The 25651-nt window shown below is 39.2% G+C and overlaps 1 protein-coding gene across 1 annotated transcript in view; it reads left to right on the top strand.

Annotated features, from left to right (window-relative positions):
- PRKDC (protein kinase, DNA-activated, catalytic subunit) overlaps positions 1-25651 on the top strand; it is an 86755-nt gene that overhangs the window by 16634 nt on the left and 44470 nt on the right. The window contains exons 16-42 of the mRNA XM_035124659.3: positions 536-688; positions 2272-2387; positions 2672-2831; positions 4527-4613; positions 4809-4928; positions 5364-5523; positions 6181-6287; positions 7332-7422; positions 9645-9808; positions 10472-10624; positions 12208-12315; positions 12870-13096; positions 13329-13423; positions 13810-13909; positions 14090-14220; positions 15913-16167; positions 16718-16944; positions 18121-18329; positions 18433-18565; positions 19175-19333; positions 20727-20930; positions 21573-21758; positions 23121-23225; positions 23786-23953; positions 24343-24470; positions 24889-25096; positions 25233-25411. Coding sequence (XP_034980550.3) covers positions 536-688; positions 2272-2387; positions 2672-2831; positions 4527-4613; positions 4809-4928; positions 5364-5523; positions 6181-6287; positions 7332-7422; positions 9645-9808; positions 10472-10624; positions 12208-12315; positions 12870-13096; positions 13329-13423; positions 13810-13909; positions 14090-14220; positions 15913-16167; positions 16718-16944; positions 18121-18329; positions 18433-18565; positions 19175-19333; positions 20727-20930; positions 21573-21758; positions 23121-23225; positions 23786-23953; positions 24343-24470; positions 24889-25096; positions 25233-25411 — 4133 coding nt within the window. The remainder of the gene's footprint in view (positions 1-535; positions 689-2271; positions 2388-2671; positions 2832-4526; positions 4614-4808; positions 4929-5363; positions 5524-6180; positions 6288-7331; positions 7423-9644; positions 9809-10471; positions 10625-12207; positions 12316-12869; positions 13097-13328; positions 13424-13809; positions 13910-14089; positions 14221-15912; positions 16168-16717; positions 16945-18120; positions 18330-18432; positions 18566-19174; positions 19334-20726; positions 20931-21572; positions 21759-23120; positions 23226-23785; positions 23954-24342; positions 24471-24888; positions 25097-25232; positions 25412-25651) is intronic.

The following is a 25651-nucleotide window of genomic DNA, read 5'->3' as shown; positions in this document are numbered from 1 at the left end:
CTCTTTTAACACTTTAGAAGAATCCCCATAAACTGCCTTTCTGTTCCACTGATAGATGCCTTCATTTAGTTTTTTTTATTATTATTCTTGGGTTTTACAAACAAGAATGATGTTATACAAATAAGTATACCAAGTTTTCTCATGTCCTTTGTATATCACAAAAATAGCATAATAAATGTGGAAAAATATCTACAACATGTTTCATTATTAGTGGTCAATGTATGAGTTCTTGGTTTATTAATTGCTTTAAACAATTAGGAAGAAGAAGAATAAAGAAAGGGGGGAGTGGGTTGGGATTGGATAGTTATGTTCTATTATTCTACTTGGTGTGTGTGAGGGGTTGTGTCAGCGTTGCTTGTATGGGTTCTATTACTATTCACTTGTTGTATTTCCTTGGTGGTGAGAGTGGTTAGGTGTAGCTTAGGGTGTGGTGATTGTCTTTGGTTGGCTGTAGTGAGAATTGTTTTTGTGTGTGAGCAGGGTGTGAATAAACTCTGACATAACTAAAAAAATGTTCTTCTGTTCTCCAATGTAGGACTCTCTGTTCACAGATGAAACGTTTCTAACTGCAAATTCACCTCTACAGTCTCTAAATCGGTTGTTATATGATGAACTCATAAAGTCTATCCTAAAAGTAATTGAAAAGTTGGATCTTACAGTTCAGAAACAGAACATTAGGGAAGAGAAGGTAAGACAGGATATTTGAATATAGTCTCTTTCTCTCTCTCTCTCTCTCACACACACACACCTTTTGCAGTTCTGCCCCTATAATGGGTTCAGGGTGCACTTTCAACAAATGAAAACTGATTTACTGTTATATTATTCATACATTTATCTGTTTACCATGGCCAGACATAACAGTAAGCAAATAATTTAGTGATACATCAGGATAGTCAATGTGGTGCCCACCAGATGTTGTTGGGCTACAACATCCCCTATCATCTCTGACCATTTGCCATGTTTTCTGGAGATAATGGCAATTTTAGTCCAGTATCATTTGGAGAGCATCACGTTGGCTTTCCCAGCATAAATGAGCTTTCCCTGGCACAACCTTTAGGTGGGAATCAGATGCATCCATTTTTGTTTTCGACTAACTGCAGTTTAATTTTGTCTGAATTGGGACCATCATGTGGTTACTTTTAACTTGGCTTTGTCTAGAAAGCAGAGTCAGAACATGTGTCAAAGGAGAAGCACATGAGTTTGGAGATTGCTCACATAGCACTTAACTGTGGTTTAGTGTTACATCTTGATGCAGCCATAGTTTTCATTAAAGTTTTATAGCCCATCTTTGAAAAGCCATTAGGATAGGTAGGGCTGTAAAATCGAGTGCAATATTTATAAAAGTTCTTAGGACTAAAAAGCTCATGATCAAAATTATATACTGCATTGTAAAACAACAGGAGGGTTTAGGAAGAAAGTATACATGATCAGATGCTGAATTGAGTTACTTTATGGGAGTGGATAGATAAGCAGATATACAGTAATTTGTAGAAGTACAAATTGCCATGAGTAGCAGATATTTCAATTTTTATTTCTCCTTTCCCAAAGGCATTTGTGAGAATGTTATAGTGCATGGAATTCAATGTCTAGCTGTTCCATCTACGAATGTATTCCAACTTGCCAGGCAGAATTATCCCCCCTCTCCTTCCCACCACCCCACGTTCCAGGAGTTCTCCCAGTCTTCCCAAACCCAGTTACTGAGAGGGTATGTGAAGTGGGGAAGTTGCACTGTGTAAGCGGAAGTCCTTATATAGATCTAGTACGGATGGGTCCTGTTAGGTGAGTTTGGCCTATTATATTTAAGGGAGTCCTAAAAATGAACTGATACTTCATTTAAAGAACCCATCATATTTAAAATAAACATCCACAAAATTCCCGCTAGATTAAAATACCATAAGTAGCAATAAAATTCAACAAATAGGATACTTTTCTATAGGATTCTAATTAATTGTAGAATAATTCATTTTTCCCCCAACATGCCTTCATCAAAGAGATTGTATATATGTACAGATGCTATAATCAAAAAGGTATTCTTGCTCAGTTTGGGATTGCTCCCCCTTCCTTTTTAAGGCATAGGTTAAACTAAAGAAAAATAGAGACAAGTATGAGAGATACATGCAAAGACTGGGTATTGAGAATAAAAAAGATTTCATGCAGTTCAAATTATGCCACAAATGGCAAGTAGGTGCTCTGTAAGTGCTTTTCACGCTGTGGAAGAAAAAGCTGCTTGCCATTCAAAAGCTGTGCATACTTCCGATTTTATTTTCTCAGGATGGAAGTGTAGCTGATGTTGATCTCACCATTCCTACTTCCGATCCAGCTGCAAACCTTCAGCCAAACAAGCCTAAAGACTTTACAGCCTTCATTAACCTAGTGGAGTTTTGCAGGTATGTTCTGTTGTGTGTATTTCAAGGAAATGCAGAACACATGTGAGACATAAAATTCAGTTACATTGTGCTGGTACAGTTTATATTATGCTGGGGCTAGTGGGCAGCCAAACTCCTGTCTGGAAGTGGCATGGCTTATTCATTGTTTGCTGGCAGTGTTTGTGAATGGGTAGAATAGACATACCAGTGATCTCCTGCTTAGAACAGAGCACCCTGGGCCTGTAGCTTTATTTGGGGTGTGTGTGACTTCAATTCATTGCTTGCTGTTCTCTTTATCTCTGCAGAGACATCCTCCCAGAGAAGCACGTTGAGTATTTTGTGCCTTGGGTTTATTCATTTGCTTATGAGCTAATTATACAGTCAACGCGGTTACCCTTTATTAGTGGATTTTACAAAATGCTGTCTATTGCCATGAAAATTGCCAAAAAAACAAAATACTTTCAGGTGAGGATAATTACCTGTTATTTGTTCAAGATAAAGTTAATGTTGTGCTGCTCTGTACTTGCGTTGCATATGTGCTTGATATAATTGTGATTTTTTTCAAGAGTTAATAATTTTTTTTGTATTTTTGTTCCTGGCAGTAGTTCTGGGATGGAAATATGCAAAAATGCAACATGGAGGGGTGGTGTGTTTAGGGTGATCCTTCAGCTGCGATAGCTTGGGTTGAATAGGGCGGCACTCTGCCTGAAAAACCAAGCCCAGGTGGCATCAGTAACCAGGAGTGCTTTTTGCCAGCGTCAGTGGGTATGCCAACTGCACACCTATTGGAAAGGGACTAACTATAGTAGTTTATGCTCTGGGTATGACTGGACTGTACTACTGTAGTGTGCCCTATTTGGGGCTGTTCAGAAACTTCAGACGCTCCAGAACATGGCTGCTAGAGTCATACTGGGGGTAAGGCAGACAGCATCTGTAACACCTCTTTATTATATCAGCTGAGCTGGTTATCTGTGACTTCCTGGGCCCAATTAAACTGCTGGTTTTGACCTTTTAAAGCACTAAACAGATTGAGCCCAAGTTATTTATTGGACCACCTGCACACATTCCAGGGTTTCGACAGGAACACCAGTCATATCAGCCAGAAAAAAACACAGAGCCTTCTGGAAACCCATTGCATCCATTAGCCTTCAAGGGTTGGCCATCTCAATAATAATAATAATAATAATAATAATAATAATAATAATAAATAATAAATAATTTATTATTTATACCCCACCCATCTGGCTGGGTTTCCCCAGCCACTCTGGGCGGCTTCCAACCAAATATAAAAAACAATACAGCATCAAACATTAAAAGGTCCCTAAACAGGGCTGCCTTCAGTTGCCTTTTAAAAGTAAAATAGTTGCTTATTGCCTTGATATCTGCTGGGAGGGCATTCCACAGGGCAGGCGCCACTACCGAGAAGGCCCTCTGCCTGGTTCCCTGTAACCTCACTTCTTGCAGCGAGGGAACCGCCAGAAGGCCCTCGGCAATGGATCTCAGTGTCTCCCAGCTCTGCAGAAGAGAAAAGGTGCTGAAAGCCTAAATCTCAACAGGAAGTGATCTGGGGCCTGGGCATGACAAGGGGCTGATGTCAATATCCCCCATTTTCAGATCACCCTTTTCCTGCCTAGTTGAGAAAGCAAGGTCCAGAATGTGGCCTGTTACATGTGTTGGGCCATCCCTCCAGTTGTATTGGCAGCCATGAGGTCCTGAGCCACCCCAGACCCAGCCATTTAGGCATGGATGTTGAAGTTCCCCAGAAGTCTGGGAGTCCTCCACACTGTATCTGAGAACATCTGGGCAGCGGTAAACCAGCAGAATCCCTAATCTGTCTTGACTTTATAGGTGAACAGGACTTTATAGGTGAACAGCAGCACTTGAATTTTCACCCAGAAGCAACTTAACTCTATGAGATTGTATCTTGAGAAATGGCAGGAGACATTCTTTACTGCTAGCGCTGTTTGCTGTGTTCTGAACCATTTGCAGTTCCCATATAGTTTTCAAAGCCAGCCCCATGTAAACGACATAATCTATGAATCCTGCATACATTGGTGGGTGCATGGATTCCCTCGATTATATGACATTATTCAGTTGGTTCTTTTTTAAAAAATTGTACATTAAAAAATGTACAATTCTGCATGTTCTTTTGTTTCTCAGGGTATCCGTCCAAAGAGTGAAAAGAAATGTCATGAAGATCCGGAGAAGAGTTCCTGCTTTGCTTTATTTGCAAAATTTGGAAAAGAGGTGAGACGTTCTCTGTGATATTTCTTTGAAATATGTGTTGAGTCTTTTGAGTTACGTGTAATAAGCAAATTTGTATTTAAATCAATTCATTTCAAAAGATTGGTGTACTTTATTTGCTTGTCCAACATAAGACATTTGTCAAGATGATTTGAACTTCAGGTAGTTCTTAACATTATTCCATTTTTCTCAATTTAGGTAACAGCAAAAATGAAGCAGTACAAAGATGAACTATTGGCATCCTGTCTTATTTTTGTGCTTTCCTTGCCGCATGACATCATCATGCTGGATATTAAAGCATACATTCCTGCTTTGCAGGTGGGTCAGTATGGCGAATAAGCAATACAGTCATTTTCCCCTTGCATATATGCTTGTTTTGGTGGAATTTGCAGCATGATCCTATGTATGTTTACTCGGATGTCAGTCCCACTGAACTAAATGAGAGGTAAGTGTGTATAGAATTACAGCCTTTAACATCTGCATCATCACCATTGGTGAATTAGTGGGAAAACCCAAAGTTTGAATGTCAGGTTTGTATGGCAACCATGTGTGCTGTTCGTAGTTTTATTTGTCTTTGCTTACCACCATGCTTAACCTGTATCTTATTCTAGGAGTAAGTGTACTAAAATTATAACTTAGTATGCATTTTGAAATATTGACCAATAGGATACTTACACCCAAAGACACAAATATATTGTAAAAGGGATATATTTGGAGCTCTAAATACCTGTTTTCTTTATGCTGTCTGTGCAGAATGCTTTTAAACTGGGCCTTAGCTACACCCCAATGGCTGATGCAGCACTGGATGCACTGGAAGATTGGTCAGCCCATATTCCCAGATATATAATACAGCCTTACTACAAGGACATATTGCCTTGCCTTGATGGCTATTTGAAAACTTCTACATTGACAGGTACATGCTAAAAATGAATACAGGAAAATGGAAAGACTGTTTTAAATGTTACAGGTAGGTAGCCGTGTTGGTCTGGGTTGAAGTAAAATAAAAAAATTCCTTCAGTAGCACCTTAAAGACCAACTAAGTTTTTATTTTGGTATGAGCTTTCGTGTGCATGCACACTTCTTCAGATACAGTGAAAAATGTGTTAAGGTTTTAAACATACCAGTGTTGAACTAACCATATCGTGGAGTGGTTTGAATTTGGGATTTTTAAAAAATCATTCATTGTTATATACTGTTGTGCAGGGTTTCCCAAACTTGGCTCTCCAGGTGTTTTTGGACTACAGTTCCCATCATCCCTGACCACTGGTCCTGCTAGCTAGAGGTGTTGGGATTTGTAGCCCAACAACAGCTGGACAACCTGCTCTTTTGTCACCTTGCCGTTGAGAGATTTTAGTTGAAGTTATAAATAGAAAACGAATAAATGGCAAGTAGTAATATACATTAGGAAGCTGCATTATACCACCAGGTCAGACTGTCCCTTCATCTAGCCCAATATTGCCTATTCTGACAGGTAGTGGCTCTCTGGTTCTCAGAAATGTTTTAAAATACACCTAATGTACTTGCATAAATACAATAAGTGAACATTAATATATTGTTTCCTGAAAATTAGATGAATCTCAGAGTAATTGGGAGGTGAAGAAACTTTCTCGGGCAGTTCAGAAGGGATTGAACAAAGTCGTCATCCAGCGTCTGAAGAAAGCAAAGAGTCTTGCATTGGTAAAGTTCTCTCCTACCCTTTTAAAATAATTATATTTTCTATTGGAAGATCAAAGCATACTTTTTCTTATTTAGACGTATGTGTTTTTATACATTATATAATTATGCATTATCTTATTACAAAGATAATTTTTTGTGTATCAGATATATACTCAAGTGGATATACTTATCCACAGTTACTTAAAAGAAACACACACATAGCTGATTTATACATACGGTAATTTGTTTATACAGTGGGATAATCACAATGTGATATTTGCTTGTGAATTGAGAATGCAGTATTTGAATCACAGTTATGAAGTGTCATATGTTTTATGTAATCAGCTTTGGAACATGAAAGCCCACAATTTGTTGTTTTTGATACTGAAAGAGGTTCTTGCTGCAGAACTCTGCTCAACTGTCCACCTTGATTTACACATTTTTAACCTGTATGATTTCCAAAATACTTTATGGTCAGTCCTGCAACTATTTACCAGATCCAAACAGTGTAATCCAGTTTTCAGTGAAATTTCAATTTTACAGTCAGCTGTCTGAAAATTCTAGCAGTTAATGAAGAAAAAAATGAATTGGTATCATGTTATAATAATGGTTGGAAGATAAATGCATTGTATTATCCAGAGCTGTACTGATTTCAGCAGCGCTTCCCTGGTTAAATTAATTTGAAGACTGGATGCAAATTTTGAGTCTGGGCTTCAAGAAAAGTATTCTTACAAAGCAATTTTATGTGTGTCTACTGAGAAGTAAGTACCACTGAGTTCAATGGAACATACTCCAGGGTAAGTGTGCATAGGATTGCAGTGTTCTTTCAGGAACAGATATAGAGTCCACACTGCTAAGAATTAAAATTCTGGGAGATTTCAGCAAGAACTGCCATACAACAGTCTCTTTCCTTCTTCTTTTCTTTCTTTTGACAGCTTTGTTGTGAATTATTGGAGTCTTGTAGAATTCTGAATTATATTCTTTCTTTTTAAAAAATGTACAAAAATGCCTTTAGGTGAAAAACAACTTTTTAGGAATTCCTTTTTGCAATCATATTTTATCTAGGAGGAGGACCTTTCATTGGAAGCAGTACGGGCTAGAGTTGTACGCCTTCTTGGATTTCTGGGGGGACAGATTAATCGGAATTTAGTTACTGGTGAGTGCTAAATCTGTTTTGAAATGTTAAAAGCAAATGACAGTTTGATTTGTCTGGTAGGCTTCTATGCTCCAGGGTGCCCATGAGAAAAATGTGGGTAGTAAAGGTTTACATCTGCTCTGTGCAGGGACTGAATAACAAGGTGATTCTTTCCTCCCTATGAGTCCATATCTAATGTCAATAAATCCCCTTGGGTTGGATCAGCCCCACCTCCCAGTTTTGTGTTGCTCTGTTTCTGTACTTTACTGTGTAGGTTCATGGGCTTTCCAAGAAGTGAGTGTGTCCAGAGGTTTATTTTATTTTTAAGTGCAGCAGCTTAAAAGTGTTATGGACAGCTTCATTTAATAAAACCTATTAGACGCCTTTGAGGTCCATCGGAGGCTGCAAAGTTTTGAACGTACAAGCAAGAGTATACATCACTCAGCTACCTCTTCATTATTTTTTAAATAAGTCAGAGCAAGAAACAGACCTCTGCTTCCCCCTCCTCTCTGTCAGTATATTAAGAAGGAAATCAATGCACTTGACTTACCCTACAAAAAGCCCCTGAACCCATTTGTCTGCAATTTGGCAGACTTGATCCTTTCTGGAGGGGCTCCTCTGCCTATAAATTTGATTCACTTTGGCCAAAAGGGAAATAGCTGTTTTTACATCCTTACTATAGTGAATGGGGAGCACAGAGCAGCCCTGAACCTGTAATTACAGAGAGAAACCTGAATTACAGAGTGACTCAGGAACATCTCAGATTAGAATTTAAAAAATAAATAAAACATAGATACAAGGTGAATCTTTGGGCTCATGTACACTTGGTGGTTGGACCACAGTTTGCCTAGCTTTGTGTTCATTATGGGAAAGATGCTGAACATGTTGCATGACTACCATCAAGCTTTGGATGGTAGTTCTGTATGCATCTACATTGTAGATTCTACAGGGTGACTTTGGGAATTACTGTATTCCCATGGTGTTACATTGATGAAAGTGAGTGCTAGTAAATGCTATCTCATGCCATTTTGTCAAAGATAAGCCCATGAGCAGAATGCTGGATTCTTGGTGGGATTAGTTCACAAGACTGTTTTTGGACCAGATGCATGGATGATGTGTTCCTGGAAGTGATTTCATGTGTGTCCATCCATAGAAGTATTTTCAAAACCATTAATGCATGCCAAATGTGAGGTTGGAATTGGGTCTGCATGAGCCTCAAGATTGTTAAATTGGTTCAGATTAAATATGATTGGCTCTGGTTAGCCTTGTCTGGTTTTCTACTCAAGAAAATCTCAGAGGCTGCAATGTTAAACATATTAACTTGGAAATAAGCCTTGTAGAAATAACTGAAATTATGAATGAACATGATTAGCATCAGGTTGAAAGGTTCTTTTTGCAGCTTTACTAAACATCCTGCAATCTTCTCTCAGTGGACTTCTGAGTAAACAAATTTAGGATTTGAGCCTGCTAAGGCATGACCTTATTTATTCATTCAGAAGCAGTACTTTTGGTATACTTGTGCACAGTTTGAAGTAATCTAAATTTTCTAAACTGGCCAGGACTTCTTAAGCACATAGCTTGTGCATTCAGTTGGACTTGCCATTTTGCTTTGATACTTGAATCTGACCTAGGTCCTGAGACTTAATCTTCTAATTGTCTTCGGTTTTTCATTTGATGTAGCTCAACATTTCTGATCAGAAATTTGGCCAAATTCTTTGCTTTTTCCCCTCTTCCAGAATTTGTAGTATGACCAAGATGTGTCTAAAACTTGCTTTTTGCAACAAATATAATACTAAATTAACATGACCATTGCAAAATAAAAATGGTTGGAAGTGTATTTCAGCATTTTTCCACAAACCTTCAACCTGAAGTATGGTCTTTGCTTTAGGATAAACAACTTAGAGCAATTTCAAAAGTGTTATTAAGGTGATCTAAAAAAGCCAAACAAACTTTGCTTCTGGTTGAACTGGAAAACCATCCTTAACCTTATTGAATGTCTAGTATTCAGTCAACAACATGGCAAATGTGTACTAAATATATTCTGCTTTGTAAGTAACAGAGAACCTTTGCTATTATCGAAAAATGATTCAAGAATTTAAATAAATATTGAAATATTTAGGATGCAGCTCTGCTTCAGAATAGCATCTGATAAAAATTGTCTGTTTTAAGCCTAGGTTGAAATGACTTGCTATCAGCTTAACACAACTGAGTTGTTTTTCGGTGCTCTTTTCCAAATATACTAGCTGCTTCTACAGAGGAAAATATGAAGAAATTTGTATCTTGGGACACAGAGAAGCGCCTGAGCTTTGCAGTTCCATTTGCTGATATGAAGCCTGTTATCTACTTGGATTTATTCTTGCCCCGTGTCACTGAATTGGCTCTTTCTGCTAGTGACAGGCAGACAAAGGTATTAGGATTGCTGCTTATACTATCAAACTGATGTTTTTAATGAGCTATGCAGAAAACGCTGAATTGTTTCCCAAACTTTGGTCTCCAGCTGTTGTTGGACTACAACTCCCATCATCCCTAGCTAGCAGGACCAGTGGTCAGGGATGATGGGAATTGTAGTCCAAAAATGGATGATGACCCAAGTTTGTGAAACCTTGGCATAATATAATGACCCTGCTATTCTTAATATCTCTCTCTCTCTCTCTCTCTCTCTCTCTCTCTCTCTCTCTCTCTCTCTCTCTCTCTCTCTCTCTCTTGTTATATGCATTGGAGAAAAGGTGGGATAGAAATGTAAAAAATAAAGATAACATTTGAGTTAGCAATTTCAGCAAAGTGTAAGACAGCTCTTGTTAAAATAACAAAGGGGTTTTAGCTTCTTAGTGTTTAGCGTTAGCTCAGTCTTTGATCAGCTATCAGTTTTTAATAACTACAGCTTAATTGAGAATCCAACCCAATCTTGGATTAGTAAAGTACATTTTCCAAGCAATGGGGCATGACTGGAAATTCCACTGGCTTCTTTTTAACAAAGGGCTGGAAATTCTTCCTGGAAGCCTCCTTGTTCTGTGTTTATTTTTTTGTGGAAATATTTAACTGAGATGACTGATTAGATCTCCTTTTCCAGGTTGCAGCTTGTGAGCTCTTACACAGCATAGTTGTGTATATGCTGGGGAAAGCTGCTCAAATACCCGAAGGACAACAGGCTTCTCCACCAATGTTTCACCTGTATAAACATACATTTCCTGTATTGCTTCGACTTGCCTGTGATGTAGACCAGGCAAGTTAAATAACTTTTGTTGCTTGAAATTGATTTTAGATGGTTAGCTCTTTAGTTCTGTTTAAATATTTGGTATAAGCTGTTGGGGTTATTTTGGATTTCAGTATATTCTCCATGGAAACTGGAGAAAAGGGGAAAATGTATTTAAAACTTAGAGGATACTCGCAGTATAGAGCCAGTGTGCCATAATAGAGATCCAGTGTGGTGTAGTTGTTAGCGTGTCATACTAGGATACAAGAGACTGAGAGATCGACTCCCAGAATAAATATATTTTGAATATTCCAGGCAATACATTATTTAATCTCAAAAGAGTTGCCACAAAAACACATCATACACCAAAATGCTCAGGTGTTTTGTATAACACACAATGGCCTCATAGCCTTCAGGAAATCCCTGCACGCCGTTTTTTGTAGTATCTCTTTTATTTTTTTGCTTGCTTCTTTACAAAACTCAATCCTTTGAAATGATTAAGATAGAAGGATGAATCAAGAACCATATGAAAACATGCACAACTCTGCATGGAATTCAAGATGCCTTATGGCTAAAAGAAGTTGCAATTTTGTTTAAAAATGACACAAAGATTTGTTTCTCCAATTACCTATGGAGTGAAACACATTTTCCTACAGTTATCATAAAGGCATTTTTTTTGAAGTTTTACGTAGTGGTAGAATACAAGTTGTAAACTGCAATAATGGAAATACATAGTGGTCCAGTTTGCATGTGACACTTAAGACAAAGCACAGCTAAGCATGAGCTTGCAGGTCCTCGTGGCAAAAACTGTGGCACTTCACTCCTCCCTGGTCCTGCTACTATAATGCTTGTAATGCTTCCTGAAGCTAAACTGAGGTTTGGTTTGACGTTGTGTCTGAACCTGGGCTTTTGTTTCCCCCAACCAAACCACAAACACCTTGACTACAGCTCATGGTTTGTCTGGATTGCTTTAGATAAAACAAAAACAAAAAAACATTTCAGTTATGTCAAGACTGTTCAGTCTTTTATTCAGGTTGCTAAACATGAACTTCTGGGAGAAGCTCCAGGGTGTGTTGGGAACTAGTTGATGAGAAATCATCTACAGCAGTGGTTTTCAACCAGTGTGCTGTGGCAGCCTGGGGTGCCTTGAATGATGGTCAAGGGTGCTGCAGGCAACACTGGCCTCTGTCCCTCTTTCCTTCCCTCCCTCCTCTGAGGCCCTCTCGCGTCTCTGCCTCCCAAATGCTTGCACAGCTGTTTATTGCGGCAGCCCTGGCTACAGGCACCAAGGTGAATGGTGCCTCTGGGAGACAACTGTCTTTGGGGCAGGGCGGTGGGGGGCCGCTCAAAGACCAGGGACGGAAGCAGCTGCCCAAAGGACTCCCAAGGAGAGGAGGTTGAGGGAACACTCCACAAGGGAGGGTGTTTGAAAAAGGGTGAGAGGCTGTCAGCTCTGCAGGCAAGGGGTGACATAACTGGGCTCCTGAGCCCCACAGGCATGCCGCAGAAAGAATGTAGTTGGTCAAGAGAGCCGTGGACTCATAAAGGTTGAAAACCTCTGATCTACAGTGTACCTGTCAAACATAAAACACAATGATTTTCCCCCCTTTTAGGTTACAAGACAACTCTATGGGACACTAGTTATGGAGTTAATTCACTGGTTCACAAACAACAAAAAGTTTGAAAGTCAAGATACTGTGGCATTACTCGAAGCAATTTTGGTAGGTAATCAGAAAATGCAAGATGAATAATCAATATTTTTCGTCAAAGATGTTTATAAACACTTCATGCTCTAATTCTCAGGCTTTTTGGGTGACAAGATTTTATTTGTATTGGCATACACCATTGATTCACTTTCAGTTTAGTATATGGATGTGGGCAATTACCCCAAACTTGTTCTTCGATTTGTTTTTTACTGTCTCGAAGCATGCAGGATTCCAGCTAAGTTTTGTTTTTTTAAAAAACATCTGTATTACGCTAATCACAAAATGCTGCTTAAAAAAAACCAAACAACCAACCAGAAATCTGTTTTCAGTCTGTTTGCAAGCAGATTGTGAAAGAAATCTTGGACAATTGTTAGAACCACAAAACACTCTTAAAGTAGACCTAGAGATATTTTCCTGTATAAATTTAGGGTGAAAAGTGTGAGAAATCTCCCTACTTATCAACTAATTCTTCATTACTCATCCAATGAAGAGTGCAGTACAGGGGTTGAGGAAATAAACTCTTGTCGCAGAATTCCTTTATGGTGAACCAAGCCCATTCTCTGTTTCAGGAAGGGATAGTAGACCCTGTGGACAGTGCTCTGAGAGACTTCTGTGGTCAGTGTGTCCGAGAATTTTTGAAATGGTCCATTAAGCAGAGTACGCCGCAGCAGCAGGAGAGAAGTCCAGTGAATACCAAGTCGCTCTTCAAGAGACTATACAGTCTTGCTCTCCATCCCAATGCTTTCAAGCGGTTGGGGAGTTCTCTTGCTTTTAACAACATCTATAGAGAATTTAGGTAAGCAACAGAGTTTGTATTTTTGCTATGCTGTGTGAGAATAATAGAGGGGAATGTCCATACTTTGAGCAGAGAGAATGCAGTGTTTACTAAAGCTTCCGCAGAGAACAAAAAAATATTTTTATACTTTGGCTGAAAAATGGTGTGATATTTCTGGCAACAGAAAAGGATGCTTTCTTGTTTAATGCTGAAAATATTAGTTTGCTTATCTATTTTTTCCCGTGTTTCATAGGGAAGAAAGTGCTTTGGTGGACCAGTTTGTTTTTGAAGCATTGGTTGTGTACCTGGAAAGTCTGGCCTTAACACATGGAGATGAGAAATCTTTAGGTATATTTTTAAAGCTTGTTTCAAAGTTTGTTTGATAGGCTTCATACTTGGTGCTTCAAGATCTTGAAGAAATGCAGACCTATATATTTGGAGTTTTTAGTTAAAATGTTTAAGTTTTGGAAACTGCTAAAATGTCTGCCTTGTAATAAAAATAAAGAAACATGCTTGGAGGGGCAAATTTGAAATGATGTCGCTTTAAAATGCTTCTCATGTTCCACATTTTACATTAATTTACTTTTTCATTATTATGCACTTTTTAAAAGGTGCAAATTTGTGAAGTAAAGTGTATTTTTAGCATTGTATACAGGGCCAGAAACAGACATGACTGTTTAGAAAATTTATTTTGGGCCAGTTACCATATCATATTTTCAAAAAAATTAAAACAGGTACAACCCAACAATGTTGTGATGCTGTTGATCACCTGAAGCGTATAATTAAGCATAAAGCATCAAACCTCAACAAAGAAAATCAACGGCGGATACCTAGGTTGGTAATCTCTTTGGAGTTCTGAGCGGCATGTGTATTGTGGGAAACAACACAACGCTTATAATGTAGATTTGAAATACTTCTTTTTCTTTCAAATTTATAAGCAGAGCAGTGTTTTAAGTAACTGACTGCCATTCGGCTAATAACTTCAGACTTCTTTTTTGTAACCACCTTATATAGGGGATTTCCACAGACATCCATATGCTTGGAGGATGTTGTCATGTGGCTTTTGATGCAGTGTGGACGACCCCAAACAGAATGCCGGCATAAAGTTATGGAGCTTTTCTTTGAATTAGTTCCCTTGCTGCCAGGTTTGTATGCTGCAGCATATGTGAGCAATATGCTGCTGGTGTAAATATGGTGGCTGTGCGACAGTGAGTGACTTTTGCCTTTGTGGTCTTTTTACTGTGTGCATGGTATCTTCACTTGTCCCTTTGTGAGAGCAACCAAACGAACCAGGAAGTCTTCCATTAACTACAGGTAGGTAGCCGTGTTGGTCTGACGTAGTCGAAACAAAATAAAAAAATTCCTTCCAGCAGCACCTTAAAGACCAACTAAGTTTTTATTTTGATATGAGCTTTCGTGTGCATGCACACGAAAGCTCATACCAAAATAAAAACTTAGTTGGTCTTTAAGGTGCTGCTGGAAGGAATTTTCTTCCATTAACTGTAACTGCTTGTTTTGTCCAAACTTGTAATCTATGGTCAACTCCTTTGGAAAAGCCATGGTTTGAAGTTGGCTTTATATCCTGACTTGTTTCAGAGTTGTTAACCATAGTTTCCTAGTTTGGACAAAAAGCAAAACAAAACTATGCTTGATAGAACCCTTCTTGGTTGGCTTGCTTGCTTGTTTTCATGAAGGAAGGAACAAAGGAACTGCATGTGCAATCATAAACCATAGACCACAGAATTGTAGGGTTGGAAGGGACTCCTATTCTGCTTATAGCTTGGCTTATTAAACTGAAATATAAACCTCTGAATGCGGTCTGTGTTGTGAATCAATAATTCTTCAGTTGAACTGTTGCCTTTGCCTTGAGCTCACCAAATGGTTTTAGGCAAGTCAGTGTTCTTTTTAGCTTGAGTCCCCCATATGAATCCGCATGAAGTCTTTATTCACTGGTGAAAAGTTTGAAAGGATTTGAAATAAGGTATGTGGGTAGGTATGTGCCAATCTAGCAGTTTGAAAGCACCTCAAAGTGTATACAGTCATACCTCAGTTTAAGTATGCTTCAGTTTGAGTACGTTCAGTTTAAGTACTCCGGACCCGTCTGGAAGGGATTAATCCACTTTCCATTACTTTCAATGGGAAAGTTCGCTTCAGGTTAAGTATGCTTCAGGTTAAGTACAGACTTCCGGAACCAATTGTGTACTTAAACCGAGGTACCACTGTAGATAAATAGGTACCGCTCCGGCGGGAAGGTAAACGGCGTTTCTGTGTGCTGCTCTGGTTCACCAGAAGTGGCTTTGTCATGCTGGCCACATGACCTGGAAACTGTTCACCGGCTCCCTCGGCCAATAATGTGAGATGAGCACCGCAACCCCAGAGTCGGTCATGACTAGACCTAATGGTCCCTTTACCTTTACCTTTTATGTAGGTACCTTGTTAACATTATGGGATTTAAATAGATCAGGATTGTAGCCTAAGAATTTGCTAAAGTCTTTTTTCTTTCTTTTGCTAGATAAAAGTACCGTGAAACTATATTTAATTTTTCTTCAGGGTTGTGATACATAAATAATACAGAATATCGGGAATATATAAAACATGGCTAAAATAAGACCTATAACACGATACCTTAAAATGTAGGAATGAGTTGAAAGGTGAATAACAGAACCAAATTAAAAATTGTAATGTATGAGAACAGCAGCTGGACAGGATGGTTTTAGATGGGTAGATTTTCTTTCATGCTTTTGCAGCCAGAAAAGAGATCTAGCCACAGATTCCATCAAGAATTTGTTGAAATCTGCCAAGACATAGGCTATATATACCTTCTGTTTCTTCATCAGATAACAAGTCCCCATCTTCTTGGTTGGGTGATGTCCTTCAGAAACAAGGAATCTCTTTCCTCATTAAAAAAATTGAAGGAGGTGGTTGTGAGGGAGAAAATATATCCGGAATACTTGCCCACCCAACTCTTTATGATTTGCAAGAGACCTTTAGTTTGCGCGCTGTTGTGCAATGGATGGATATGCTTCTGGCTTCTTTGGACTGTTACAATACTTTTATCGAGCAGGGAATGATCAAACCAAATGAAATGCTGGGTAAGTAAACTACAGAAGCAGCTTGTTTGATTATTTGTCTTTCATAATCCATTAGAGCAAAGTGCATAATAGTGGGATACCCACTGTTCCACACATTGTGCCGGCTTGCCGTCATGCTCAGATGTTCCCTTGCTTTGTCCCAGCACCCCGGTTCTCCTTTACAATGTTTGTCTAACTCTCCCACAGAAAGTTCAAAGTACTCTTCTACAGTAGCCTTTGTCATCTTGAGTTGTCTTACCTCCACAAGTTCTTATAGTCATCTTTGCTGTTAACCACTGTAGGCCCCTTTACGTGAAATACTGTAATATTCAGCTGATTTTTTTATTACTCTTTTGCTATTTTAGTATTATCAAAATATGTATCTAAAATATAATGTTAGTGGTGCGATAGAAGGGAAATTGAATGAAGCATAGTTTTAGACCGTTGGGGGCAAAAAGTATGTTGTTTTTTCTATTTGTTCCCTTCACATAATTATTATGTCTAACAAAATAAGGTTGTATTTTATATTCTGAGGAAACTATTTCTATGCTAGTGCATTTTTTCCTCCAAGCTACAAATATAGGGTCTTCATTCCTGACATCGTTGGGCTTCTTCCTGGAAAAAATGGCCTTGCATGATGTGTCTGGCGCAGAACAGTGTTTTAGCACTAGGTCCAAAAGCAACATGTTCAGTCCACAAGAAAGAGAAGAGTACAATTACAGCAAATGTACAATTGTAGTTCGAATTATGATTTTTGTAAGCATGGTTTTGGAGACCCACCAGGAGGAATTCTGGAAGGTAAGCTTGTGTTTGTTGCCCAAGGTCTAAACAAAAGTGCCATTAGTTACCTGTGCTCAGGAATATGTGTTTTTTGAACAGGCCCTGCTCCCCATGCCTCATCTACTATATAGTTTGGAATGTGGCTTGTCTGTCTGTTTGTCTTTTCATTTGTTCTTTATATGTTGAGATGCCTCTTGAGATCTCAAACTTGGCATGAGGGTTTCCAAAGTGGGGGCAGTGCTCTCCATTGGTGTTTAGATGTTGGCCATTGTTTTGAATCAAGATTGTGTGACAAAACACGGCTTTGGTGCAACTTCACTCTTCTTTTGCCTAGGTTTGACAACCTCTTGAAATACCATCACCAAACTCAGCATGATGGTTTCTGAGGGTGGGGGTAGTCTTTTTCAATGTTTGGATGCCAGGAACTATTTTGATTCAAGATGGTGTACTGAAACTTGATTTTGGCCTGTTGTTGTTATTGGCATCCGCCTGTCCTGAGAGACAATGGAGTATGCCTCTGAGGGTGAAGCCAAACCACTGAGTTAGCAGCACTGAAGTGACCTCCCCAGGGCTTAAGCACTGCCAACTTGGCACAAGTGTTACAGAAGTGGGGGAAGCAGTCTTTTTTGATGTTTGGATTCTGGGCACCATTTTGAATCAAGACGGCAGACCAAAATTTGACTTTGCCATGACTTTACATAATTTTTGGTGGAATGGGTGAAAACTCACAAATTATACTGTCCGTTTAAAAATCACGATATTTTTGGGTTTCTAAAAATTCCCTGGCAGCACCGGATGCTTCCCACAAGTGGCAAATTATTTGCTAAATGGAAGGGAAGCTCAAAAGCTGATTGTTACACAAAGGAGTTCAAAATCCAGTAATTACTTGTATAAGCCATTTGCTGCAACCTAAAAAAACCTCTTTGGATCCCAGCTTGCCTTTGCACATTGTAAAACGTGTCCTCTGACCCCATGTGGATCCTGTTACATGGGGTTAATTACCAGGCAAGGTAAGTAGATTACATTAAGACAGCAAAACCAACAAGTAATGTGTGAGGATCAAAGGGGGTATTTTGCTTCCGTTGAGAGGCACAGGCAGATAAAATCTTGAATGATGAAACCTTGAATGTAAGTGAAAATGGTTGGATTATGAAATTAAAACTTCTTGTCTCATTTTTATCTTGCAATTCCTAGCTGCTTGAGAGACAGTTGCTTAATGAGAATCTGATAGAGCTCGTTGTGAGGACCGTCTGTGACCCCAGAAACATAGGGTTTAATATAGCTGATGTACAAGTTATGGAAAAGCTTCCAGATATTTGTGTCAGGCTTATAAAAGCTTTGATGAGATCTCCTTATAGAGAACCTTTAGAGATCAGCATAAAGAAAATAATAACATCAAAAAGGTAGGATGTCTCGGAAATAAGGATCTAATAAATGCATAAAACAATACAAATGACTTAATGCTTGAGCCACATGCTTAGTATCAATTCTTTTTTGTTTTGTCAGCATTGAGGAGCTTTGCAGTGTTGAGCTATACAATCCAGACGCACAGTTGGATCACGTTAGGATTGGTTCCATCCTGTCTGCATGCAAACAGCTTCATAATGCCGGCCTTCTTCATTGTGCCTTGCAGCATGAGGTAAAAACACAGCTTGTCATTTGTATTGGCATCAGTACTTTGTAGAGCAAAAAATATTTATTTATTGTAAGTAGTATAATGTAAGTGCACTAGAGTAGTTTTTCAGTAACTACACTGCCAACCTATTATAGCATAACAAAAATTCAGTGTAAGGTGCTGTACATTATGCAGTTACCAGTAACCATGCTTCTTGACTGGAGGATAAACGGATAAAAATGGAGTAAATACTTCCTCTCTTCTGCCTCTTTAAGAAGAATGCTGTCACATGTTTGAATTTGTGCACTGTTGGGTGAATCTAATTTTGTTCACATTGAGGTTCTCGTAATGACAGCTGCTCATGAGATACTGCTGTTCTGGTGGCATTTTAACCATGGAGTTCCGATTCTTGGTTATTTGGAGGGCAGGGCATACTTGCAGGAGGAAGGCATAACGTTTCCTTCATTCCTGATGATTGCTTAACTCCAGAAGAATCTCTTAAAAAGAGTTTGGAAGTTGCAAGAGAAGAAAAGGCACATCGTAACTTCAGCTTTAAAACTTTTTTTGCCCCCCCCCCAATGATTCTGAACATTTTTTTTCTACTGCATTTTTTTTCTTTTCCTCCTCCCTAAGGTTTCAGCTCTACATTGCGAGACTGGCTCTAAACTCATGTTAGTTGTATACAAAGGTATTGCACCAGGTGACGAAAGGCAGTCCCTACCCTTGTTGGACATCAACAGTAAACGATTAGCTGAGAGTCTGCTGCAGCTGGCTTTTGCTTTTGGTGTACAGGTAGGAGCCAGACCTTGTTGGTCCCATGCATGTGTTTTCTGATGTTCATGTCCCTGATATTTCAGATTATCCAATTTTCTGATGGCTGTTACCTGTGACTTTAGTTAGCCACCCAAGTTGTTATCAGTATCACAGAAGATAAAAATTTAAATGGCTTCTACTGTCATGAATAAGTTTAATCATGCCCTTCATTCATATCTTTCTACATAGGGGTGTGTGTAGATACAGATTTCACTTAAACTCTGTGATGAGCACGCTGTCTCTCTAAGTGGAGGAGAACCTTCTTGGACCCTCACTTTTGCACAGGGGAACCGGGATCCTGTACACACAAAATCTCTTCCCTCTCACCCTTTCCACTGAGAGAACATTGATGACGGAACAGCTCCGCACCTGAACAGCAATGCTCAGGAGACCTTTCCTTCTTTCTCTCTCCCTCCACCATATTGTTCATTTAGGAAAGAGAAACAAATCAAAATACCAAATGTAGCAAAGGAGAAAGGAGGACCTAGACCAGGCATCCCCAAACTGCGGCCCTCCAGATGTTTTGGCCTACAACTCCCATGATCCCTAGCTAACAGGACCAGTGGTCAGGGATGATGGGAAGGGCCGAAGTTTGGGGATGCCTGACCTAGACCATGGTCCTCCAGAGTGATTGGCTGGTAGCTAGAGCCCAGAATCACCTTATACTAGCAGATACTGGTGCTACACTGGCACAGCTCTTGAGCCAAACATTCCGAGCAGATCGATTCTTCTAGGTGGGTCCTGCTGTTTCATATGTGTCATGTGCTGAACATACAGCTCTTGACCCTAGCCTTTGACACCTCAGATACAGTCAGAAGAATAGGCTGGGTCCAAAAATGTATTTTTTAAATATTGCATTTTAAATTGATGTCACCCACCCTTGGGCCTTATGATGATGGGTAGGTAATAGATTGAATGGTGGTTATTAATAAAAATAATCTCAATGCTACTGATCAGCATAAATATTCATTTTTCTCAGTGGGTGGAGGATATCCTGATCCACCCAAGGTTTTTTTTTTAAAGGTTGTTAATTCCTAGACCCACAGTTACCTCAGGACCCAAGAAAGCACTGTCTCAGCTCTTGGATTAGTGGAAGAGAGCTCATCATATTGGTTTGGTGTCCAGGATGCTCATCGTTTACTAGATTTTTGTTCTAATGTTGGGGTTTTTTTAAAAAATAGCTCCTCAAACTGGGTGGGGCTCCTCCATCCAAAGAGGATTCTTACTTTTCATAGCCCTTCCTCCGTTTGTGTGGAACTGAGGATGCTCAAAAGTTGTAAAGATGGGGAAAGGTATACATTTTTTGACTGAAAAGTTTGCTCATGATGTTAAGATACACAATTTTTTCACTTTTATATTCATTTCCCTATAGTGCATAGAGCTGGTGAGTCTCCTGCTGAACACATTAATGTTATCTGTGCCATTATCTGGAACATCTCAAAGAAACCTTATCAGTTTTTCTCATGGAGAGTATTTCTACAGCTTGTTTGGGGAAACTATTAATGAAGAGTTGCTGGAAAATATGGATATAGCAGTACTTCAGCTTATGAAATCAGCTCAAGACAGCCCCCAAATGGTAATGTACTTCTACTTTCAGCTGGCAAACTTGTTCTCTCACATATTTTACTCCTGAGCAACTGAAACAAAAGAGAGAGAGCAGTAACCCTCCCTTCTTGTTGCAGCAAGGAGTATTCTGTTTCCTGTTTTAATGCAGTAAACAATAATCCCTGGGAATGTTTGTATACGGCTGCCCGAGCACTTCCAAAGTCTGTGCCTAACGACAAAATGGGAAAGATGTAATTTCTCTCTCTCCTACTGTTCTACGAACAGTGATTGTAAGGATTTCCCCCTGGTACTGACACCTTGAGACCATTCAATTTATACTTACTTACTTCGGGTTTTGGGAGAAGTCTGAAATAATGAATTACACTTTGCTATGTTGCAAATTTAATGCAGCTTAAATGTCTGAGAAACATTTAATGCATCATAAGCATTAGTAATCTATGTGGAATCTAATGATTTTTGACATTGCATTTTCATTTTCTCAGGTGCTTAATTTCAGCCATTCTTTGTGGAAGGCCATCTTTGGCAGACATGGCCATAGAGAAACTTAGGACTACTGTAATGATTCATTTGGCTGCTAATCTTGAAAACATTATGCTTTAGTCTGGGTGTTGAATTACATCAATATTTCATGGTACCCATCCTCTGCTTTCAGGTTGGTACTGTTTTGAATGGTATGTTGGACCAGAGCTTTAGAGACCGTGCTGTTCGCAAGCAACAAGGAGTGAAACTGGTGGTGGCCATCTTGAAAAACTGGAGGCAGCTTGACCACTGGTGGACCAAAGATTCTGCTCCTGAAAGCAAAATGGCTGTCCTAACCCTGCTAGCTAAAGTTCTGCAGGTAAAGCTACAACGGTGATAGCTGAGTTCAGGAGACGTGAGGGAGCCCAAGGTCCACTCTAGTCAGTTTTACGAAGTCAGGGATGTCACAACAGATCTTGATGAAATTCTTCTTCTAATTTTGAAATGTTTATTCTTGAGGTTTAATTTTTTTATTGGAACTGTATTTTTGAAAGTGTGCAAAATATGAGCATAGAAATATTTGGGGGCTTTTGTTCAGAGAGCTCTCTCCAGTACAGAAGTGATCCCAAGGACTGGTTATGTGGTGCAGCTAGCACCCAGATCCAGTCCTTAGGTGCTGTATATATCTGCAGCCTCTTTCTCTGCTGTGCAGCACACAGCAGTGAAAGGCCTATGCATATCCTAATTCAGTTTCCTAGGACATTTGAAACATGCAACTCAACCCTGGCTGCCACTTAGGGAAACACTGGAGGCATCCTGGGTGTTTGGAGGAAACTGAAGATGTGCAATAAGGCCAGCTGCACTGGGGTGTTCTGCACCCTGCAGTTGTTTTCAGGGTGTTGAATTAAGATGACCAGAGCATTCTGGTCTATCTACACCCCTTTCAGCATTCCATGGGGCATGGCTTATAGCACCCTAGTAATTATAACAGCACTCCTGGTTTTACTATGTATACGGCTTTGATGATTTTATGCTGTGAAGCTGTCTATACATTTTTTAAATAACAACAACAGCTGTATTCCTTACCTGGATGTTGCACAGCTAATCAGGTGAATTTCCTGGACTCTGTACAATAATGGTGATTAGGTCCTGTGCTAACTTGAAAACATGTTTAGTAACATTAGTCTTTCTGAATTATTGGACCTCATTTTTCTTTGAGGGTGTGTGTTTTGGTGTAGGGAAGAGTTTCTTCTGATTGCTCCTGTTCTTAATTTGCATCATTGTCATTTTCTTTGTTGCTGGATGCTATCTACCCAAAGAATCTTATTTCACAAAAGGTTTAGGATATAATAAATAAATATTCAATCCGAACCTCCTTACATACACATGTGGTGTCAGTTGAAACATTTTAACAACTTTTTTGACGGATGTAGTTGTATACAGTCATACCTCGACATCCGAACGCTTCGACCTCTGAAGGTTTCGACTTCTGAAGTTGACAACCCCGGAAGTCTTTTCGCCACGCGCGCCCGGCGCCTGCGCAGAACAGCGTGCATGGTCGGCGCATGCGCAGAAGTGCGGAATCACGCTTCACGCATGCACCGGCCACACGCTTTGACATCCGTAAACTTCGACTTACGAAGACGACCGCGGAACGGATCATCTTCGTAAGTCAAGGTACCACTGTACATGAATTAATTCTAAGTGAAAATTTGGTGTTAAATTTCTTTCCTTTCTCCAGATTGACTCTTCTGTGTCATTCAATACATACCATGAGGCATTTTCTATAGTTTTTAATACATACACAAGTCTACTTACTGACCAGATGTTAGGTCTAAATCTCAAGGTAAGTTAATTTTTTGTACTATTTGCAGAGTTAGCAAAGAACTTTGTCCACACAATCCATTCATTCATTCTTAAAGAAACTTGCAAAGTACCCTCAGAGAGGTCTGCAAAAGCCTCAGCGAGTGTCTCCTCCTCGCCAAATGAACAGTTTTGTTTTCAAGCTGTTGTTTCCACACACTCTGTAGCCAGGACGGGCAGTAGGCACAGAGCAATGCAACAAACTTTGGAGTAAGCCCAGGATATCATGTTTGCATCTAACAACACCATGGCAGTTAATGTAAACCAGTTTTCACAGTTGAATTTGAACCATGGTTTTGGATTGTGGTTTGTTGTGTTTACTGCTTGCAATTACCCAAGATTCAAAGTTAGAGCATTACAGTAATATCATCTCCCTTGTTAACAGTGAAGTATGGTTAGTGTTGGCTGTGAGAGAACTCAGCATGCCTAACTTGTACTTGGCAGATATCCGCTCCCTCCTCAAAATTTTATTGGAAGAATAAAGATTCTTAGATGTGCCTAAAGATGTAATACAATTGATTCTAAGTTGCATGTGTATTTCAGAGTCAAGCTGTTATTATTCTTCCATTCTTTACTAATCTCGTTGGAGAACGGCTTGATGACCTTAAGAATGCACTTGACCAGCTTGTAGTCTTTAATTTCCCTTTGAGATCGGATGAGTTTCCTAAAGGAACCTTGAGATACAATAACTATGTGGATTGCACGAAAAAAGTAAGTGAAAAGATCTGTCATTTACTCATAGGCATTTTAGAATGGCCCTTACCTGTTCTGAGCCCTAGGTAATACACTTTAAAAAATGAAAAAAACAAAACAAAATTTAGCTTGTATCAAACGAAGTTGTTCCATTTTCACAAGGAATTCAGCTTGGGCAATGATTCAAAGGCCTTGTGCTAATGGGAAAATTTGGTTGGATCCAATCCCGTGAAACAAGTTGCAAGCAGAAACGCTGCATCTGTGTAGGCTAAAGTAAAAATGATTTCTATTACATGTTTTTTTAAATAGAATATATTTTATATTTCGTTTTCATTTTCATATGTATCTTTAGTTCTAATCAGATTTTGCATATACTCTGTTTATCCCCCACCACCACCAAACTCCAGTTCCTAGATGCACTTGAATTATCCCAGAGTCCCATGTTGTTGCAGCTGATGACAGAAATTCTTTGCAGGGACCAGAGACATATAATGGAAGAATTATTTGAACTCAGCTTCAAAAGAATTGCCAGAAGGTAGTGCTTTAAAGTGGTAGTGTATCTCCCAGTTTTTACAAATCACATAGTTTAAAAGGCAAGAGTTAGTAACTGGTCAAACTCAAGCATTGAAGCAAGGGATTATTGAGAATGCCGGGAAACTTGTTTAATTTCAGATTCCTTTAGCTGCAGCCATTTAAGATTTTCTTGGTTGTCTATATTTCCTGTAGGCTGCTATGTGTGATTGGTCTACAAAAATATTTTACTTACATGGCATATATGCCCAAAGTTTTTTATTTGAAAATAGCCCTGAAAAGCCTGTTGTTGTTTTTTTAAAAAATAATGTTGTCATAATTAAATCACTTCTTAAGATGCTTCTAGAAGAGATTTGGGATTGGATTTGAGTTTTAACTAGGAATGTGATTGAACATCCTGCTAAATTCTTCACTATGTTTAGGGGCAGCTGGGACAAACAAGTAGTGTTGCTGGAGACCCTTCACAAAATGTTCCAGAGTGAAGCCCTTCTCTCAAATGCAACTCGTCAAGCCTATGTGGATCGCTCTCTTCTCATCCTGCTGCTTCACTGCAGCTCAGATGCCCTGAAAGTTTTTTTAAGTAAAATTATTGTGGAGGCTATGGAGATGCTGAAATCTAGATTTACCAAGGTAAAGTTTAATCTCTGCCTTCTGAAACTGACATTTCAAATAACTAAATAATGGTACACTTATCTTTGAAGCTGCTTAAGCATTCTTGCTGAGTCATCACCTAGAATCTTTTTCTACCTTTATGTATTTTCTTCAGTCAAATGAAACTGCTTTTGAAACACAACTCATCAAAAAAATGAGCTATTACAAAATTCTGAAAGTGATGTATTCACGTCTTTCTAAAGAAGAAGTATATTCTAAAGACTCTAGAATTAACCAAGCTTTCAAGGGCTCCACATGTGCAGAAGGAAATGAACTTACGAAGGTGCTAATGAAGTAAGAATTTCTCACTTCTCCTTTAAACCAGTGCGCCAACCTTTTAGCTTGATTTCACATGATGCTCCAACTCATGTTAGGCTGTAGGTCAGTCCTTTCAGCTAAAGTTTTATCCAATTCACAAGTTCGAACATTTGGAAACTCCTGCCAGTTGACATCAGGCAGGCACTTCCACTGTACTCTTTTCGACAATATCCATGTTTAGCGAAGTCTATGCGGACAAATAAAAGCTGCCATGTG

Source organism: Zootoca vivipara, chromosome 8, assembly GCF_965207765.1.
Source record: "Zootoca vivipara chromosome 8, rZooViv2.hap1.1, whole genome shotgun sequence".
Classification (NCBI taxonomy): Eukaryota; Metazoa; Chordata; class Lepidosauria; order Squamata; family Lacertidae; genus Zootoca; species Zootoca vivipara.
The sequence above is the reverse complement of the archived record's forward strand: the minus strand, read 5'-3'. Positions and strand labels throughout refer to the sequence as shown.